This window comes from Ostrinia nubilalis, chromosome 28, assembly GCF_963855985.1.
Source record: "Ostrinia nubilalis chromosome 28, ilOstNubi1.1, whole genome shotgun sequence".
Lineage (NCBI taxonomy): Eukaryota > Metazoa > Arthropoda > Insecta > Lepidoptera > Crambidae > Ostrinia > Ostrinia nubilalis.
In genome coordinates, this window is record NC_087115.1 from 4,049,123 (window position 1) to 4,070,691 (window position 21,569).

The 21,569-nt window shown below is 40.2% G+C and overlaps 3 protein-coding genes across 3 annotated transcripts in view; 2 read left to right on the forward strand and 1 right to left on the reverse strand.

Moving 5' to 3' along the window:
* LOC135085207 (zinc finger protein 43-like) overlaps positions 1–5,430 on the forward strand; it is a 17,855-nt gene extending 12,425 nt beyond the window's left edge. Inside the window, exons 9-11 of the mRNA XM_063979961.1 lie at positions 834–945; positions 2,046–2,153; positions 2,865–5,430. Of these exons, the coding sequence (XP_063836031.1) occupies positions 834–945; positions 2,046–2,153; positions 2,865–3,044 (400 nt within the window). The 3' untranslated portion in view covers positions 3,045–5,430. The remainder of the gene's footprint in view (positions 1–833; positions 946–2,045; positions 2,154–2,864) is intronic.
* Positions 5,427–18,606, reverse strand: LOC135085398 (zinc finger protein 91-like). The gene is made up of 12 exons (XM_063980180.1): positions 18,410–18,606; positions 17,295–17,417; positions 16,385–16,870; positions 14,932–15,101; positions 14,598–14,672; positions 14,086–14,217; positions 13,597–13,674; positions 12,797–12,973; positions 12,052–12,162; positions 11,554–11,665; positions 9,881–9,976; positions 5,427–8,549 (listed from the first exon to the last, which is right to left on the reverse strand). Exons 1-12 carry the CDS (start codon positions 18,518–18,520, stop codon positions 8,385–8,387), a joined length of 1,836 nt encoding a protein of 611 aa, XP_063836250.1. The 5' UTR covers positions 18,521–18,606; the 3' UTR covers positions 5,427–8,384.
* A 342-nt stretch (positions 18,607–18,948) lies between these two features.
* LOC135085395 (uncharacterized) overlaps positions 18,949–21,569 on the forward strand; it is a 61,016-nt gene continuing 58,395 nt past the window's right edge. The window contains exons 1-2 of the mRNA XM_063980178.1: positions 18,949–19,194; positions 20,370–20,480. Of these exons, the coding sequence (XP_063836248.1) occupies positions 19,051–19,194; positions 20,370–20,480 (255 nt within the window). The 5' untranslated portion in view covers positions 18,949–19,050. The remainder of the gene's footprint in view (positions 19,195–20,369; positions 20,481–21,569) is intronic.

The following is a 21,569-nucleotide window of genomic DNA, read 5'->3' on the forward strand; positions in this document are numbered from 1 at the left end:
GCACCAGACGTGAAGAAGTAACAAACGTACACACTCACAAACTTTCGCCTTTATAATATTGGTGTGATTATTTAAACGTTCATAAGTGCCAAATCATAAAGGTAGCGAGAAGGCGCTGGATGCAGGCCGCTACCAACCGGGCGATGTGGAAATCATTGGGGGAGGCCTATGTTCAGCAGTGGACGTCCTGTGGCTGAAATGATGATGATGATTGGGCTCCGAAGGACACCATAGAGTTTTAGTGGGTAGGCCCCGCCCATCAGGCGAGGAGAGTCCCATATAAAAACCAAGCATTTCTCGACAAAAAAGGGTTAGGCTAGTTTTCTAAAAAAATTTAGTCCGTCAATTATAATATCAAAAAATATTGGACACGTATATTTTAATTTGTCAATCCAACAAGCAATTACAAAATTATGGTGCGTTGAAGTTCAGCCGTCACACTGTGCTACACTTTTAACCACGCCTTGATGTCACGTCTTCTTTTGAACTTTGGCGCGCTTTATCTCTGTCAATCTTCATTACTTTGAAAAAGCGAAAAATACGTGTCGAGTATTTTTGATAAGTTAACTGACGGACTAATTCAAAATCTTTTTTTTACCCAGTAAACATACGTTACTATTCCCACCTCTCGTTCCAACTGCTGCAGCTCCTGTGTAGCCTGGATCTACAACTTGACCGCCAATAACCCAACCAGTGAAGGTCAAGTTTGTCCCTTGGGAAAGTTAAACTGTCATTGGACCCGCAACGAAATTAATCAGAAGAACATAGGAGGAGTTCGAAGCCAAGAAACGTCCCTATTGTCGTGATATAGATAATCTATTGTGTCCCTTCAGGTACAAATGTGCGACGTGCGACAAGGGCTACCGGTCACGCGGCGAGTTACGTGACCACGTCAATTATAAGCACATGGGCAGAACGCAGCACAAGTGTCCCATTTGCGGGAAGGTAAGGCTTAGAACGCTTTCAAATTAGACGTTTTGAAACGGACGTTAGTCGTCCGTTTGCAGGACCCACACGAAAAATTGTATGACAACTGCGTTGGAATAAAAATGACATTAATTATAATAATTATCAACAGAGTGTGCGGTTTTGCAAACGGACGACAAACGTCCAATTTGTAAGAGCGCTTGTTCGTTATCTACAAAATAAGGACTTGTTTCCACGAAGACATCCCGTTTTTTTGCAGAATCTTGTTTAGTGCGTGTTTTAATATTAACAATCACTTTGTTCACAAGAACATCCCCGTAAGCAGTCTCGAAAAAAACACGTTTCGTTCGCAATTTTTAACACACATTATGTTAAAATTCAGAGACACGGATCTCAACGCGATATTATTATGAATGAGTGTCTAAAGTACGGCCAACTAGCAGGGATACAAAAGGTCGATACGACTGTCGAGTTGACAATATATTCTGTCTCGTCCCATCTTGTGTATTTGTCGTAATGTCTCGTTCTCCCGCCAAAATATGACAAAGTCAGACGGGTTCACCCATGACATTGGGTTTGTTTACATTTGGTATCGCTTCTCGTTGGCCGTACTTTAGAGAGATTTTAATTGAAATGGATCGCGAAAGTTTTAAATCACACATTATGTTTCTTCACATTAGTCCAGTTTTAGAACGAGCTCTAAGATTAAACCAACGAATGATTCCATCACAATGTGCATGAGAGCGTTTGGTCTATCTATCTATCTATAGTAGCCTTTGGGTTCGTCTTCGAACATAGGCCTCCTCTTCAACCCTCCACCGACTTGTCCCTGGCCACACGCATCCAGTTCACTCCAGCCTGCTGCCGGATATCGTCTGTCCATCGTTTAGGCGGTCTTCCCCTGCCGCGGGTGTTGTTGCGGGGTCTCCACTCCAGGGTCTTTCTGGCCCAGCGATCCTGGTTCATCCGTGCAATGTGCCCTGCCCATCTCCATTTACGGCTCTCAATCACTTCTACCACGTCGCTAACCCCCGTCTTTTCTCTGATCCACTCGTTCCTTTTGTGATCTTGTAGGGCAAATTTTACCTTACCCCCTTGTAATAAGGTATAATCTCCAGGCGCTGGCAACGCGTCGCTGCGTTGGACGTCACGTGCGACGTGCGCACGAGGGCGTGCGAGAAAGCGCGCGGGACAAAGTGTGTCAACAGTGCGGGAAGACTTTCCGGGTAAGCACGCGATATTAAGCTTTAAGGCTATGTTAATAGGGTGTTTATTTGAGTAACAAGGTCTGCCAGCAGCGCGTGAACACGTGATTTCTTTAAAGGTTTTTTTTTAATCTGTTTTTATTTAGGGACTTTTGTTTGAAAACATGTCAGTCCCATCGAATCTTAACCTACGCTTACATTAACATTCACTATTTAGAAAGAAATTTAATCCTGCGAAACCATATCCACCACAAAAGGTTATTACATTACGTCGTTACTAGTGAGCGCGTAAAAAAATGACATTAAATGTGTGACGGATTGTACAGCGCCCCTAGCGGAGACTTAAGAACTAAAATTTTCATATATTTTTTTAACGCGCTCGTTAGCGTAAACACTACGCCCACAGAAAGTTCAGTCGCTCGATAAGCGAAAGCGAATGGTCGTAATTTCAAGTTTCACTTGAGGTAGTTCCCTTTTTTCGTGTTACAACAAAATCATAAAATCCTAATAACAATTACGTTCGTTTCAGCCAAATGACGTCCACTGCTGGACAAAGGCCTCCCCCAAAGTTTTCCATAATGAACGGTCCTGCGCTGCCCGCATCCAGGCTCTTCCCGCGACCTTTACCAGATCGTCGGTCCACCTAGTAGGAGGCCTGCCCCCGCTACGTCTTCCAGATTTAGATTTCAGAACAATTACGTATCATTTACCTATTTATTTATTTCTTTACAGGACAAAAAAGGTCTCCGAGAACACGAATTCATCCACACAGGCGAGCGTCCGCTAGCGTGCGAGATATGTGGATGCACCTTTAGGCAGAGCGCGTCTTTATACACGCATCGGAAGAGAGTGCACAAAATATTCCCGCAAAAGAAAAACGTTGAGTTGCTTGAACCAGAGAAATGCAGCTGAAATAACGGTAATGTTCAATAACGCGTTATAACGCACGTTATGAATACTCTAAGAAGAAAAACGTTGAGTTGCTTGAACCAGAGAAATGCTGCTAAAATAACGGTAATGTTAAATAACGCGTTATAACGCACGTTATGGATACTCTAAGAAGAAAGTCGTAAGAGTTGCTTGAACCAGAGAAATGCAGCTAAAATAACGATAATGTTCAATAACGCGTTATAACGCACGTTATGGATACTCTAAGAAGAAAGTCGTAAGAGTTGCTTGAACCAGAGAAATGCAGCTAAAATAACACGTTATAACGCACGTTATGGATACTCTAAGAAAAAAGATGTAAGAGTTGCTTGATCCAGAGAAATGCAGCTAAAATAACGATAATGTTCAATAACGCGTTATAACGCACGTTATGAATACTCTTAAGAAGAAAGACGTAAGAGTTGCTTGAACCAGAGAAATGCAGCTAAAATAACAGTATTGAGAAATAACGCGTTATAACGCACGTTATGGACACTCTAAGAAGAAAGACGTAAGAGTTGCTTGAACCATAGAAATGCAGCTGAAATAACGGTAATGTTTAATAACGCGTTATAACGCACGTTATGGATACTCAAAGACTGAGTTGTACCCACGATCACAGAAACTAAAGGGAGATGTGTCAAGGGGTCGGGGCCGGTGTCGCAGCAATATGCCCAAAAACAGAACACATTGCTGCAGACGTCATAATGTAAACAGTTTACATTGCTTGCGTAGTACTAAAGATTATTCGAACGTTGAGTACTGATACCGCAGTGGAAAATGAGCACATATAGATGACCCAAGCTGAACTGTCCCACCAAACTCAATGACAGGGGGGCGCTACCATCGTTCAACTATATGGTTTCCAACATGGCAAAAATCGGAACCAGCGATCCGGTATTGACGGTGGCGCCCCACTGTCAATGTCATCGATAGGACAGTTCACTATTTTGGAACTATATTTAGATTACTTTGTGTGTGTCAATTTCTAATGCGACACTAATTTCGAACTCTGCATTAGCATCTCTCTATATCTCTATGGTTGCACCACATTACTTTAACCGTAACGATAACCATAACTGGTGTTTGAGAAATGCAGATAAAATAACGGTATTGAAAAACATAACCCTACTTCTGGCGCAGTCGCGTAAAAATAACGCGTTATAACATACGTTATTGATACTCAAAACTCAGACAGAAGAAAAGAAAAGCGCGGAGTTGCTTGAAGCAGACAACGATAGTAGCAAGTATCAAGAAGAGAAATGCAGCTAAAATAACTGTAATTTTAAAGTCTTAACAGTACAGATACTCAAGTATCAATAATTTAAAATGCGAAGAATAAAAATTCACCATAATGTAAATGTTGAATATCACGAAAAATTACTTAGATACTACTAACGGAACAGAAAGTATTAAATTGATAACTACTTTACGTAATGAAGAATGTTCACTAATTTTGTTTTTTAGCTTTCTGTATTCTCTGTTAAAAATAAAAAAATACACGTGAAAGAATTATTTCGATACGTCAATTAGTTTCCAAGATATTGAATTTTAAAAGTGCGGGCGGCGGCCGGCCCGCCGTAATATGCGCGTGACGTCATTTTACAGTGACTGGCTCATATTTGTATGGGTGGAATCTTGCAAGCTGAATTAAGACCCACTTCCAGGCAACCGATTAAGCTGAAATTTCGCAAACACATGTGATTTGGATGACCATGCAATATTATGATGACATGGAGCTGATCTGATGATGGAGCTGGAAGGTGGCCATAGCAACTCTATAATAAAAGGACTTAAATGCATCGCGTTTGGGCTCGTTCATTTTGTATTGATGAGTATTTTAATTCTATATAGTAATCAGGGTCTAATGATGAAGCTGGAAGGTAATTCGCAATAAAACGACACAATCGCATCAAGTTTGGGTTTGGTTCAATTTTAATTTCTGTGATGGGTCTGGGTGTTAATATGCATAATAAGTTTGTATTTACAAAAAAAATGTATTTAAGTATGTTTATATCCGTTTTCTAGTGAGCGGACACTGTGAATGTACGTCACGCATATCACGCGGGGTCACGTGACCGTCGGCGGGACTCAATATTTAAGCGAACTTTGAATGCCTATAAAATCATAACTACTGGGTATTTTTGAATGAAATAAAAACTAATGTATTTGTAAATGTAAAAGCCTAACTGTAACATAGGTTTCAAGTGATTTTGCATACCTAGTAACATTCTCAATTGTACACAAATATTATTTAAAGAAATCTGTTATTATAATTATTACAACTTAATAAATAGTAATGTAAATGAAATATTACGTACATAATAGATGCAATAAAATGTTGAGTATTAAATAAAACTCATGAAATTAGCATGCATTTTTTTATTCACAGTGTATACAAAATATCACAGTCACACACACTTTCTTATTCGAATGATTACTTACAAAATAATTATACTGTGACGTGTCACATAGCGGCCTCTTTGACCTAGGTGCCAAGTATGCTTAACTTGAACATTAGAAGAGAGTATAGATAGGGGGCCACTGCTTTTATTCAATATCACATGGGGCCCACTAGCTACTAACTACTAATTGTCACTTGGGGCACTGCTTCCAGTCACATGGGGGCCACTGGTGGGTCACGTCTACGTGTCAGTTTGGCCAGGCCTGTTCATCTCCGCGAGTTTACATCGAAAACAAAACACGCACGATGGCCCACCTACAGGATACTATTCGACAAGGCCTCACATACGAGCGAACATTGACTCACGCACGCGTATTCTTGTGTATGATGGAAGAAAATAAAGAAAATGGTGTACTAAGTACTGTGCAGTATTTAACTGCCTAAATAATAAGAAAAACACAAAATGTACTATTTTAAATTGCCTCAAGACACTGAGAGGTAAATAAGTAGTTAATATTATTCATGATAATTCATGCTAAATCATGTATTTCCTCCGCCATTTTCCGCAGTTTGGCACCTCACGTCACATCATTTTACCGAAGTCAGCCCTATAGTTGTGCCTATAGCTTCGGCGCAGTGCCGATCACTGACGTTTGTCAACAAAATGGTGCTTGACTCTTGAGACAGGCTAAATTACACCATATTGTTAATGACATTGAGCATACATTTTTTTAAATACCTTCACGAAGTAAAACTTCTGTACGTAGTACTTATTATTATTCTGTGGTTTGGCGTAGAATACTGGTGTCATATGGGGGCCACTGCTACTAAATCGTTGTGGATAAAAAAAAAAATTAAAAAAAAAAAAAAAAACGTCACGTGGGGACCACTGATATTGTACATGGGGACTAGTGATGCGTTACGTGGGTGCCACTAATGTGTCACGTGGGGGCCACAGTTGTGTCCCGTGGGGGCCCCCGATGAGCTTTGCGCGCGTGCCTTGAGAGACAAGAGTGCCAGCTGAACTATGCACAGCACACTGAACACTTGTAGGGCGCTGTGGAACTGTGTAATGCGACGATGTGGCTGAGACTTGAAACAGATAGATAGAGGGACTACTAGTTGCTGTATGACATGTGGGGGATACTGTAGGTCACATGGGGGCTCCTACGTACTGATTTTTACGAGGGCCATTATCTAGTGTCTTAAGGGGGGCCACCGGTGTGCCACATGTGGGCCACTGATTAGTCACTCGGGTGTCATCGCTGGTGCGTCACGTGGGGGGCCACTAGTGTGTCACGTGGGGGGCCACGGATGTCACGTGGGTCCACTGCTGTGTCACACGGGGGCCACTAACAAGTCACGGGTGCGTCACTAGTATGTCACGTGGGGGCCACAGTTGTGTCACGTGGTGGCCCCCGGTGCGCCCGACGCGCGTGCCGCGAGAGACGAGTGCCAGCTGAACTTCGCACAGCATACTGAACATTTGCAGAGCGCTGTCGAGCTGTGTAATGCGACGATGAGACTGCGGAGCTAGGAACTGAATAGATAGAGGCCTCTGCTTTCTATGTGTCACATGGGGGCTGGCTGGCTACTAAAAGTCACGAGGGCCACTGTCTAGTCTCTTAAGGGGGCCTCTCTCTAGTGGGTCACGTAGGGCCACCAGTGTGCCACATGGGGGTAACTGGTATCACGTAGGGGCTTAGATTAATAAAACCTAGATAGATAGTCAGTGCACGAAAGGTGAGGCAGTTTTTAGGGAGCCGGCACGGCTTACCCGTAAACGTCACATGAACTGTCAAAGTGAAAAATTGGTAAACACGTCCGACGAATTTTAATTAATTAAAATGGTTTGTGCTGTGAAAGGGTGTCTAAAATACATCAGAAAAACGAAAGAAAGTGACCAGTGTTACATTTCATAAGTAAGTACTACAATTCGACGCGTATTTTGCTTGAATTTGGCTTTCAAAAATTAAATACGGGAATGATACCAGTAACAAGAAAATTTATTTCCCAATTGTTCGCCGTACAAATACACTTTCTTTTTTATGAAATCGAGACTTAAGTCGATTTATCTTATTGTTATTAGGTAGGTTACTTTGAATTCAATAAATAAGTAAGTACACGATGCGTTTTGTTTTATTAATTATAAAATAATTAAAAACGTATTAAAAATTTCCCTACTTTCGGGAAAATCGCCTTCACTGTCTACACTCCCCAACAAAATTGACACTAATGACATAAGATTTTTGCCTCACTCTTGACGAAGCGTTTGTATGAAGACTATCCATCTAGGTTTTATTAATCTAAGCGTAGGGGCTATTAGTGTCACGAGGGGAGGGGGCTATTGGTGTTACGTGGGGGCTATTGGTGTCATGTGAGGGCCACTGATTGGTCACGGGGGCCACCAATGCGTCACGTGGGGGCCACAGTTGTGTCCCGTGGGGGCCCCCGATGCACCCAGCGTGCGTGCCGCGAGAGACACGAGTGCCAGCTGAACTTTGCACAGCACACTGAACACTTGTAGGGCGCTGTGGAACTGTGTAGTGCGACGATGTGGCTGAGACTTGGAACAGATTAGATAGATAGAGGGACTACTAGTTGCTGTATGACACGTGGGGGAAACTGTAGGTCACATGGGGGGCCACTAGTTACTGTCATGTTGAAGCCTTTGGTTACTAATTCACATGGGGGCCCCTACCTACTGATTGCCACGAGGGCCATTATCTAGCGTCTTATGGGGGCCAGCGGTGTGCCACATGAGGGCCAATGGGGTCACGTGGGGGCCACTGATTAGTCACTCGGGTGTCGTCAGTGGTGCGTCACGTGGGGGTCACTAGTATGTCACGGGTGCGTCACGTGGGGGCCACAGTTGTGTCACATGGGGGCCACTGGTGGGTCACACGGGGGCCACTAATGCGTCACGTGGGGGCCACAGTTGTGTCACGTGGTGGCCTCCGATGCACCCGGCGTGCGTGCCGCGAGAGACACGAGTGCCAGCTGAACTTTGCACAGCACACTGAACACTTGTAGGGCGCTGTGGAAGTGTGTAATGCGACGATGTGACAGCGGAGCCTGGCGAGGTTCTGAAACAGATGTATTTCCTTTTATTTTAAACCTTCGTGTACCTGTTAAAATAAAAAAAATCCGTAGTAAGCTACCACAGATCACAGAAACTAAAGAGGTGACCAGGAGGCGTGGCCGGCGTCGCAGCAATATGCCCAAAAACAGAACACATTTCTCGTGAATGCAATGATGACAGCAGCGACGTCATAATGTAAACAGTTTACATTGCTTGCGTAGTACTAAAGATTATTCGTACGTTGAGTACTGATACCGCAGTGGCAGAGCACATATTTTGATTACTTTGTGTGCGTGAATTTCTAATGCGACACTGAGTTTCGAACTAAGCGCATTAGTTGGCATCTCTCTATGTAAGCTAACGGTCTAAAAATAAAATACTAAATAAATATTTTTTCTTTCTTTCTTTCTAAGTGTCTACATCTGCGTGGATTAATATGTGACAGTAAAATGATAACCACAAGTTTGTATACGACACAAAAGTCTTCTAGTTTGCGCAGCCTCTAATGGCGCAGTTACACAACGCGCAAGTTGATCGAATCAGATAGTGTGAACACACAGTTCAGTTGTTTCGCTGTGTGTCGCCCATAGTTACGTGCGCGTATTCGCACTTGTGTCCGATGAAGTTCACGCATAGTGTAACTGCGCCATAAAGGAATTATTAGTGTGTCTGGCCTGCTGTCAACTGGTGTCAAAGAGTGTCAGACTCACTCTAGCGCTTAACTGGGTCAGTGCCTGAGGTATGGGAGCGACACGGGAGTAGTGACATTGACATAATATTATAACGTGACAGAGCATACAAATCTGAAGTTTCGCTGACGTTAGAAGTCACAAAAACACTCTTCCGTGGCGTTCCTATATAGAATCAATGACAGGGGGGCGCTACCATCGTTCAACTATATGGTTTCCAACATGGCAAAAATCGGAACCAGCGATCCGGTATTGACGGTGGCGCCCCACTGTCAATGTCATGGATAGGACAGTTCAGTATTTTGGAACTATACCTCAGGCACAGGCTTAGTTAAGCGCTAGACATAATAATATACTGGCTAGTGTCAAGCGGTGTAATACTCACGTCAAGTGTGTGATTTAGGGGCAAAATGTCAAAAGCGCAAAATGTCAAATTCATAATAATTTATAATATTAATTTATGATATTTAATTTTGTTGATTAGTTTAACCGCTGAATTAATAAAATAAAGTATTAGGTTAGATTAGGTTATGATTTTTATGGATTTGTCATTTTGCGCTTTTGACATTTTGCGCCTAAATCGTTACTAGTGGTTAGTGTCAGTTGGCTGGTGGTGTCAACTGGTGTCAAAGAGTGTCAGACTCACCGCAAAATGCTTCCCACAGTGGTCGCAAAGGTGGTCTGTACTGTCTTTGTTGTGCACTTGCTTGTGGATGTACAGTGCCGTGTGGCTCTTGAACACCTGGCAAATATAATAACAAAATTAATATAATTGCAATTTAAAATATTATCATCACCATTAGGTCCTTTAGTATAGTCTGCACTGAAGCATTGATCATCTCTTTTACGAGATTCCAATAGAGAATGTAACCTACACTCCCCACGCTGACCAGACGGGTTGGGGAGGCCTGATGTTCGCATATTTGTTCCTTAGTCGCTCACGACACCCACGGGAAGAGTGGGTGGTCCTATTCTATTCTAAAGCCTGGTCCGTGAGCACGTAGAATTTTGTCCAATGACCCCAAGCTACCCATCTTTATCGCTCGCGCGTAATTATGTTGCTGTCGCGACTGTGCGACGGGCGCCTGCAGTGAGTGTGCGAGCGCGACAGCAACATTACGCGCGAGCGACAAGGATGGGTAGCTTGGGGTCATTGGACAAAATTCTACGTGCTCACGGACCAGACTTTACTATTCTACTATTCTACCGGACCACACGGCAATTTGTCTTTGAAAAAGTAATACAATCCAATACTAGCTTTGGAATTTGATGGCGCTGTATTATAATGACCAATTCATATTTATGTCTTTACTAGTTTTTGCCTGCGGCACGGTAATATTATCATACAGTATTGTAACTTCATATAAACGGACGAAACGCGAGAATTCCTTCGAAATTCAAATCTCGGTATGCGCTCGACATGCAAAAGTCGGGGGTGTCGCGAATGTGCCACTGCAATAAACGGACGATGTGTTGTTTTTAAACAGTAAGCGCTCTTTTTTTATAAAAAATAATTACAAGTACCTATTTATACAGGGTGTTAGGTAAATGGGTTTATAAGCCGACACTAGCCCATGTCAACATATGCATATATAGTATAGTGAAGTCAGTGATATCATCATAATTTTTTTTTAATTTCCATACAAAATAAACTTTATAAAATCAGATTTGTAATAAAATTCAAATTATTAAAATGATGATATCAATTTTCTGACTTCACCATACCATTTATATGCACATGTTAACATGGGCTAGTGTCGGCTTATAAACCCATTTACCTAACACCCTGTATAATAATCAAGCATTTTGTACGCCTCAGTCGAGACGCATACATTTTGCGGTCGGTTTATAAGATTTGTTACTAAATCATATATCATTACAAATATATTTTTAAAATGAAATCTACTAAGCACAAAACAACATGCATTTTTATCCTATTTCATTCACGAAGTATTTTGTTTTTCAAAATAAAATTAAAAATTACAATCACAAAATTAGATAGAAATTATTAGTAGGCAGATGTAATGCAGGTGGGTAGCCCTATCGCATGTTGTCATACCGTGACGTACCGCGCGGCTGTTGACATTTATTTGAAAAATATGGCCGAGTTGGAATACTGTATAGATAGTATTACCGTGCCTGCGGCTTCATCTACGTGAATTTCAATCTGCCACAGATTTTTTCCCGGAAAAAACTATCCTTTTTTTCTCTGGCTCCCAAATTATCTCTATACCTTTCATCTAAATCAGTTCAGCACAATGGTTTAAGCGTGATAGACACAAACATCCATCTTAACAAACTTTCACATTAGATAAATACCTTCTGGCAGACATCGCAGGTGTGCACAAAGTTTTTAAGGTGTTCCCAGTTCACGTGGTCTTTTAACCGGGTTTTGTTGGCGAACCGTTTGCCGCAATCGCTGCACATGTACCTGAAAATGTATAAAGATTGAATTAATTCATTTAAATTCTAAAAACTAATTATAAAGCGCTGGGTCCAAAAGATAAGGAGACATGTAAAGTGCCCCATAAGGGCAACCTTTTCTTTTTTTATTATTTACTATATTTTGACGTCCATAAGTGCCACTTGTGGTCTAAACTGAATAAATATTTTTGATTTTGAGTTTAAAAAACTGAAATAACATCGTTCGTTCGATCGTTTTCAAGCCGGGTCCAATTCGGGAATTCTACGAGTGGACGGCACTACGAGCTTTACATGTAATGTTTCTATTACATTACACGATGCATTCCATTACGCGTTACACCCGTCTGCACACGGCTTTGGCCGAATGACGTCCGAATGATGATGATAACTCACTTGAAGTCGTTTTCGGAGACGTGTTTCTTGCTAATCTTCATGTGCTGCTTGTAAGTCGCTATGGAAGAGAAGGTACGATTGCACGGCTCGCAAACCAGCTCACCCTTGGCTCTGTAACAAAATATATCAAAATCAGTGACGCCTGGACGTGTATAAGTACGAATACAAACAGTTTATTTGTGAAACACAGATAAACAGTATGGTGTACAAGGAAAATATGTCATTGTGTTCAAGTCGTGGTCAGCCTTTTCTGCCAAATCTAAGTGCCCTGAAAAAGGCCTACAACATACTAAAATAATTCGAATTCGGTGCGTATTGGGTTTAGTTGGCACTGCTGGCAAATGACAGGACCTATTAGCCAATGGCGTCATCTGGCAAACGCAAATACACATAGGACTTTCATATAAACTTCCAACCCTCATTTTATCCCCTTAGCCCCCTAATTGATTTCTAAAGATACATTATTAGTACACCTCCACAACATCTAGAGAGCATACATTTTAAATTTCAAGTCTCTTACTTAAAAAACAGGACTTTCATACAAACTTCTAAGCTAGTTACTTAAAAAAAAGCTTTATCAAAAATATATTTGTCAATCAAACAAATAATTATGAAGTTATGACGCGTTGAAGTTCCGCGTGACGTCACAAAGTGCTAAACTTTATACATTTTATTTATCTTTATCTCCTTCCTGCGCGACTTTGAGCTCTCTCCCCCTGTAAATAAGGCCCAAATTCCCACGTACCTGACAGCGTGGCTGTGCATATGTCGCGAGAGGTTCCCCCGCCATTGGAAGGTCTTCCCGCACTGCGCGCAGGAAAACCTCGGCCGCGAACTGTTCACGGCGCCCTTGATTTTCTCTATATGGGCTTGCTGCTTCTCTGGGGGCGTAGAGTCGGTTGGGAGAGATTCTTTTAGTTTCCTGGAAGTTTGAAGACGAATAAAGTTTTTATACAGCTTATAAATACACTCATACATTATTACTAAAGTCCGGTCGCCGAGTAGAATTTCGTCCAATGACCCCAAGCTACCCATCCTTATCGCTCGCGCGTAATTATATTGCTTTCGCACTCGCACACTCATTGCGGCCGCCCGTCGTCAGCAATATAATTACGCGCGAGCGATAAGGATGGATAGCTTGGGGTCAGGTCATTGGACGAAATTCTATCTGCTCGGCGACCGGACTTTAGCTGTGCCCTTCATACTCGTGAAATTAGTTTGAATAATAATATGCCCCGTTTTTGAAACATTCCCGTCTTCATAATCGACAAGATTTTATCATCGCGTGCAATCTAGCCCGGTTGATGATGACAATGATGATGAAATTGAATGAAATTGAAATGATTGACTGACTCACTCACTCATCGCGAAATCTCAGAAACTACAAGTGCTAGGAGTATCAAATTTTGCCTGGGGGTTCCTTTTAGAACGTAGGTGCTCACTAAAACGGGATTTTGCAAAATTCAACCCCTAAGGGGGTAAAACGGGATCCACGCGTGCGAAGTCGCGGGCGGCCGCTAGTTTTTCATACAATGGAATACTTACCAAAGTTTCAGTTGTATTTGATGCTTCAAACTTGCTTTAACGTGCTTCTGAAGGTTGGAAGTGGTGGTAAATGATAGTCTGCCAATAAAAAAACGTTATTTTAATATTATAGGATAGATTTTAATAGATATAGACGCAGGCCGCTACCAACCGGGCAACATGGAAAGCATTGGGGGAGGCCTATGTTCAGCAGTGGACGTCTTGTGGCTGAGATGATGATGATAATGAATATTATAGGTACAGACAAACTTTGGCTAATTAATAAAAGTTACATGCGCGTTGAACATTTTAATGTAAAGCTGTTACATCACCTAACTATAACCATAACTACAACGATAACCGGTGTTTTTATTGAATTTGACAGATTTTTGACGTTAGTTAAAGTAAAAGATGGTGTAACCCAGACTTAAAGTCTGCAGTCTGCGGGGTGTGTAAATGAATCTACCCTACAAAAATACTTCGCAACTACCCTACAAATAAATTGTTTACCTGCAAGGCTCGCAGTAAGGCCGCCTCTTCTGCCCAGTTTCGATCCTGTGTGTCTCCACGTGCTTCCTAAGTGAAGTCTTCCATTTAAACGTCTTGTCACAGAACTCACAAGGAAAGGATTCTTGCTTTACACTGAAATGAGACTTTAATATTAAGTAAAACCATTTTAATGGGGTATTTTTTTAAAAGTAAAGTTTTTATGAGGCTAGTTTCTTAAAAAAATCTTTTAGTTCGTCAATTACAGTATCAAAAAATATTGGATACGTATATTTTTATTTGTCAATCAAACAAGTAATTACGAAGTTGTAGTGCGTTGAAGTTCGAAGACGTCACAAAGTGCTACACTTTTAAGCACTCCATGATGTCGAGGGCCTTTTCTTCAATTTCCATTAGTTTGAAAAGTGAAAAATACAACTCAAGACGTCAATGCAGACAGTGTATACAAACACAAATCTTTGCTAGTTTCGATGGCCTCAACTATCGTTTAGTGACCAATAATGCAAAATTCATACCTTTCGTTTGATTCCTGAGTCTCGTTAGCTTCAATATTTTTGTTTATCACTTCCGTATTTGGCTCTGGTTCTGAACTGAAATAAAAAATAACATTGGATGTAATAATCAAGTTCAATATTCATTATTACTATAGTCTGGTCTGTGAGCACATAGAATTTTGTCCAATGACCCCAAGCTACCCATCCTTATCGCTCGCGCGTAATTATATTGCTGGGGTCATTGGACAAAATTCTACGTGCTCGACGACCGGGCTTTATAAAAGAGAAAGATTTACTGTCACGGTGACAAAAAAAAAGTAACACAGGCAAATACTGGTATTAATTAAAACCTTACCTATGACAGTGTGTGCTCTGATAATGTCTGGTAGCCGCCGCCACGCTCCTCAGTCTCTCTCCACAAACCAAGCACTCGTACCGACGTGTATGCTTGTTGGAGTGGTAGTTGGACGACACTTCTCTGGTGAAGGTGCACTCGCATATGTTGCATTTGAAGTTTGATTTGTTCTGAAATTTAATAAAAAAGCGAAAGGTCACTGACACTGTCATTGACAGACCCTATATTGTTGACATTCCACCAGCTCGCACTAAGCGTTTCGATGACTCTTATAATGCGAACGGTTAGGGACTGGAATTTATTGCCTGCTGCTGTCTTTCACGAAGACTATAATCCGGGCCTTTTCAAGGCGAGAGTGAATAGGCACTTGCAGGGCAGATATGTACCATCCTAGACTGAATCCCAATTAACATCAGGTGCGGTTGTGGTCAAATACCTGCCTTGTTATGCATAAAAAAAAGACTCATCACGAAATATCAGAAACTACAAGTGCTAGGAGTCTCAAATTTTGTATGGAGTTTCCTTTTAGAACGTAGGTTCTCACTAAGATGGGGTTTTGCAAAATTCAACCCCAAAGGAGGTAAAACGGGATCCACGCGTACGATGTCCGGGCGGCTGGTAGTTTTAAATATGGTAACCCTCATGCTTGAGCTATTGAATCTAATATTGTGTAGCATAATTTAATTTTCTGCAACTCTTGTGAAGCCAGGATCTATACCTAGACTACCAATTCAACCAAACTAGTGAATGCCAAATACACTCAACATCAAATAAACCGCACCTTCCGCGACGCGAACTTTAAAGATTTTCTTCTGACACAATCATGGTACCCCAACAATATTGGTGTTATTTGAAAGCCCAATAAATATCCTTAAAGTAAAATACATTTCATTTCTAAATAAATGATTAACATTTACCATAAATGTGGCTTAAAAATAGACCTCACTTTGGGCTCACCTCTGGGATCAATTAGACCAATTTTTATGGTTATAAAGATCTCACGTGTCCTCTTTAACAGATGGATAGCGATTAATCCCAACTTAACAGTTTTATAGTCATAAAAAATGGCTATAGCGTAACTACCTATTTTTTGAAGAAGTGACTCTGGATCCCTGACACATTTTTGGGGTAAAAACCTTTCCTTTAATGAAATGAAGTTTAGAACTAGGCTTTCAAATGGTACCAACCAATGTTGGTGGGAAGTGGGGATGCATACGTTTGATAAGTGCTTGTCGCGGGAGGTGCGATTTATTTGATGCCGAGTGTAGTTACAGAGATAGATTGCTACTCATAAATACCCTATTTTCAAATTGGGTTAGGGACTTTTAATACTTTTACATCTGTTCAGTCAGACATCAGTCAGCATTTTTTACCATAGGGATCACTTAAAAATTAGGGATTGATGGTAAAAACGGGCTAGACTCTAAGCTAGAATATTGAAGATTATACTTACTTTATCATGTTTTATGCTGATATGGTCATTTAAATCATCTGCGTTAGGGAAGGAAATAATGCATCTCTCACAGCGAAACATAGCGTTCACATATTCCTCTCTACTTGCCAACATTCGTCTCTCTTCTGCCAATTCTTCTGCGCTCAATTTAATTTCTTTTATCAATTCCACATTTTCGTCTTTTTTCCTACGTTTCTTCTTTTCTTTTCCTACCTTTTTCTTCTTGGTCTTTACCTTTGATGGTGTATCGTTTTCTACTAATGGTATATCGTTTTCTACTAATGGTATATCGTCTTCAATAATATCAGAATATGTAGATACGTTGTCTTCTTCTTTTATTGGAGTTTCATCTACTTCTTCATCTTCATCTTCGATTTTGACGTTTTCTTCGGTGTATTCTAATGCTGTATTCGTGTTGATTGAGATTTCTATCTCTTTCTGTACGGCTAGTCTAGGAGATATCTGTAATTCTGTTGTACTTAGATTCTGAAATATTAGGAATTTTGATTAATAAAAAATTAATTTGATAGAAAAAGTATCAACATGGTATTTTTTTGTGTATTATTTAACCAAAAGATTGAATTTTTGGATAGTCATCTTCATTCTTATGTGTAAGGTGTAACATAATGTTTTATGTATAAAAAATACCTGTACATTATTATCATAATAAAAATCCCTACTAATATTATAAATGCTGTCTGTCTGTGTGGCTTTCACACCTAAACCACTGAACCGATATTGATGAAATTTGGCATAGAGATAGTTTGAGTCGTGGGAAAGGACATAGGATAGTTTTTATCCCAGTTTGTTAAACAGGGACTCGCGCGATAAAGTTTTTCTCTAACAGACAAAATTTAACACGGGCGAAGCCGCAGGCAAAAGCTAGTAATTAATAAATCAAATTAAATACCAGTGCAACATAATCGTTAAGCAGTTTATAGCACTGCTTGATTTGGTTCTTGAACCGTGTAAACCGACTGAGCATGGCGGTGCACTCCCAACACAGCCTGAAGTCTTCTGCAGGTAACGGCATCTGTAGAAAAAAATAATTTAGTTACTAAGAAAAGGACAACGATACAAAGCAACTTATATTTTTAAACAAAACAAAATTATGGCACCAAATTGGTCTCTACTCAGATAAAGGTCAAGTATTTTCTTAATTGATTATATTCCACTCCCTGTTACCTACTAAATAAGCCAGAATTCTACAGAGTACCTACTAAAAGTTACGTCTTCTGCTGAGTCTGGTGGCGCTAAAAGTGAAAGTCCCTGAGTGCCTAAAATTTGGTCAGTATTGTGTGATAAAAATAGAGCTAGTCCTTAGGTATCAAAAGTAAAATCACTTGAGTAAGTGAGAGTATGGATTGCCTGCCTAAAACTAGATCCAAGTGCCATAGGTCACTCAGTGCCAAAAGTATGATCAATAAGTTAATTTCAGCCAAAAGACGTCCACTGCTGGACAAAGGCCTCCCCCAAGGATTTCCACAAAGACCGGTCCTGCGCCGCTTGCATCCAGGTACCTCCCGCGACCTTCACCAGATCGTCGGTCCAACTAGTGGGAGGCCTGCCCACGGTACGTCTCCCAGCTCGTGGTCGCCACTCAAGAACTTTCCTGAACCTTTCACTCAAGATCAATAAGTACTGAGAACTAAAAGTTAGGTGAAGGACTTCTTTTATGTGTCAAAAACTGTATCCTTGAACCCTGCTGAACATCAAACAAAAGTTAGACCTTTGGTACCTACCACAAGCCACAAGTTGTATTCCTTTAGAGCAAAAAGCCAGACCTTTCTCCCTACTCCTTTTTGGATATTACAATATAAAACATAAGTTTACTACATGAGTTGTTAATTTATCTATCTTGAAATGTCTTTTTTGTAACATTTATCGATCGATTCTGGCTAGTTACTATCCACACAATAAAGCACTTACGATTTAGTTAAAATCTGAGCATTTTGAATTAAACCATATCGCGCTCGGTCAGTCCACTCAGAAAGTAATTTTTAATTAATAATTTAATAATCTTACCGGAATTTCGTTAACAATTTGTATAAAAGTTTGCCTCTCCCAAAATTCTTCGATTGCCACCATTCTACGGCCAGCGCATAAGCAACCACTACATAATGTATTTTTGTCCATGATTATTTATTTTATAATTACACTGATACAAGTTAATTCATTTATTTTGGGGTTTTTTAAGAAAAAAACAGAAAAATTTGGCTCGTATGGACTGTGGTATGGACCAAACCACGACCAAACAAAACAAGCTGTCAAAAAAATACTGCCTTGCGTTTTGCTTGGTTTTGCTACTAATTCTTGCAAACTATTTTAACGACAATTTTATACTTGAATCGTATTTTAAAATTATTGAGAAGAATTAAAGGAATTAAGGAATCTTTCTGTTTTCTAGTTTAGACATTTTTAAGGGTCAATTTTCTTATTTTAGCAGTTAAAATAGCCATAGTTTGGATGTAACTGTGATCAAAACGCAAGATTTGCGTTCCAATATACGCATTATTGTATTGGATCGGCTTTGAATGGGCTTACATTATAAATCTTAATGCGTGTAAAGAAATAGTTAGTTGCTCTGAGAAAGTTGTGCGAAATGTGTGAATTTGATTTTTTACGAATTTATTTATATAACACGTGAATTAATTAATTCTAACGCAATGGAGCCCAAGTGCGATCAAGATATAATACAAACTATGTGGAAACAAAATGTGTGTTTGTGTTGTTTGGCCAAAAATGTACAATTTGTTACTCTGAGAACTTGTAAACATACTAGTTTTTTCGAGTTTTTCTTCAAGTTTAAGGTAAACAATTATCTATATTTCCTAAATTATTTTAACTAAGTGATTTATCAATGAAATTGGTTAGATATTTACTGAAAACACTACTTTTATTAAAAATCTTGTCGGCATCAAATGTTGATAGAATTTCGTTTTAACGCTATATTAATCTAAGGTTTTAATGCTACTCGAATATCATTTCGCTGAAATTCAAATGAATCATTTTTTCAAAAGTTTCTTTTTCTTTTTGAATTCTATCAAAGTTATAGCTGTAGCGAACGAACGAACGAAATTAATGCGCTTAGATCAATAGAAAAGATGGTCGAATCGAAAATGGCGACTGGCGTAGCGATTACGTTGGTTGCGGTTGCGTTGACGTAAAAGCTTAGATTAATCTAAATAAGCGTAAAAGATAACGAATGCATTAAAATTTTTTAGTTTTCATTCCATTAGAGTAGATAGAACTTATTTATATTAATGTTAGTGATACATATTAATTTTAAATGTGAATTTAAAAACAATATTCCTATTTATCACCTTAACCCTTTAACTAGTATAGAGAAAAATATTTTTCATTGGTTTTAAACCTTATATCATCCCAATAAAGTTCAAAATATGGTGGCAATAATTGAGCCACTATCGGAAAAGGGACTTAGGAACTTAGCTTCTGCATAATTATTATCGGAAAGGTTATGAAACAAAAATATTAATATTGTGGCATTGAAAGAATATTACTAATTTTACTTAATCCGACAAATTACTTAAATAGTTAGCTAAGTTGTTACAATATAATAAATGAAGAACTTATTACACTATAACTAGTGAACTGTTTGGTGTAGTGGTTCGTAACAGACTACTCTGTCAGAGGTTGCGGGTTCGATTCCCGCACAATGCAAACATTTGTGTACATTAATATATTCGTTTGTATTATTCTGGGTGATTGTATAATATTTAAGAATGTTTATTATATCCGTTGTCTGCTACCCATAGTACAAGATTTGGCTTAGTTTGGAACTTGATGACCATGTCTAAAGATACTATAAATCAAATCAGGACATCTTTTAAGTAATCATTACCATCATATCAGCCATAGGACGTCCACTGCTGAACATAGGCTTCCCCCAATGATTTCCATAATGATTGGTTGACAGTAGCCTGCATCCAGCTCCTTTAAGTAGTCATTTCTATTTGTTTCACAGTTCCAGTATCAGAATTCAGTGATATGCAATGAGTGTCACTACCACTTGAAAAGAATTGAGCTTTTCAAATCGCAAGTGGAAGAAAGCCTCAGCTTATTATGGAGTGGACAGGTAAAACCTAAAGCTATACAACTTAATCGAGCTAACTGAGCCCCGATTACGGTAACTTTTAACGTCTCCAATCCAGACACGCTTCTCGATTCTGCGATACGATTGGTCGTTCAACAGCGTACGTCAGCTGTTTTGACCAATCGTATCGCAGAATCAGAAGCGCGTCTGGATTGGAAACGTTAAAAGTTACCGTAATCGGGGCTCTGCGCACCGCGTTGGAATGCGACTCTCCCTCGCCGGTACCAGAGCATAGATGTGACGTCACGGCCGCCAGGTGTGCAGTTAACTCGAGCAGGTTGTACTAAATAAGATATAGATTTATTTACTTTATGACAATGAGTTCAATTATCTTATAAATACCATTATTATTAAAGCCCGGTCTGTGAGCACGTAGAATTTTGTCGCGACCTAGCGACGAGCCGTGTGGTGACGGCAGAGTAGAATACATTTGTCACCAACCCCTACTCTTCCCGCGGGTGTCGTAAGAGGCGACTTAGGGACTACACAACAAACAGAGAATGGGCAGCAGCGCTCTCTGAAAAACATCAATCTTTTAAACTGCGATCTCCAACCCGCCTGCCAAGCGTGGAGATTATGGCAAATCCCTCCACCATAGTGGAGGAGGCTCATAGTCCAGCAGTGGACTGTAAAGGGCTGTTGATGATAGCGACGAGCGCCCGCAGTGAGTGTGCGAGCGCGAAAGCAACATAATTACGGGCGATAAGGATGGGTAGCTTGGGGTCATTGGACAAAATTCTACGTGCTCACAGACCAGACTATAGACTTAGCGGCATTTAGAACGTATGCAACGAATGTCCTCAGAGCGAAAACGCTGTGTCGAACGTTCATTAAACCGAAACGCCATATCGAATGTCTCGATGTCGATCCATTACTGCGTCGAATGGTTAACAGTAACACAGCGAATGTAGCCCAGCGGAACCCTATCTATTCGTATCAGCCAAATGACGTCCACTGCTGGACAAAGACCTCCCCCAAGGATTTCAACCGGTCCTGCTCTGCCTGCATCCAGGTTCTTCCCGCGACCTTCACCTGATCTATATTGTTTAAAAGACAATGCCGGAAATTGGC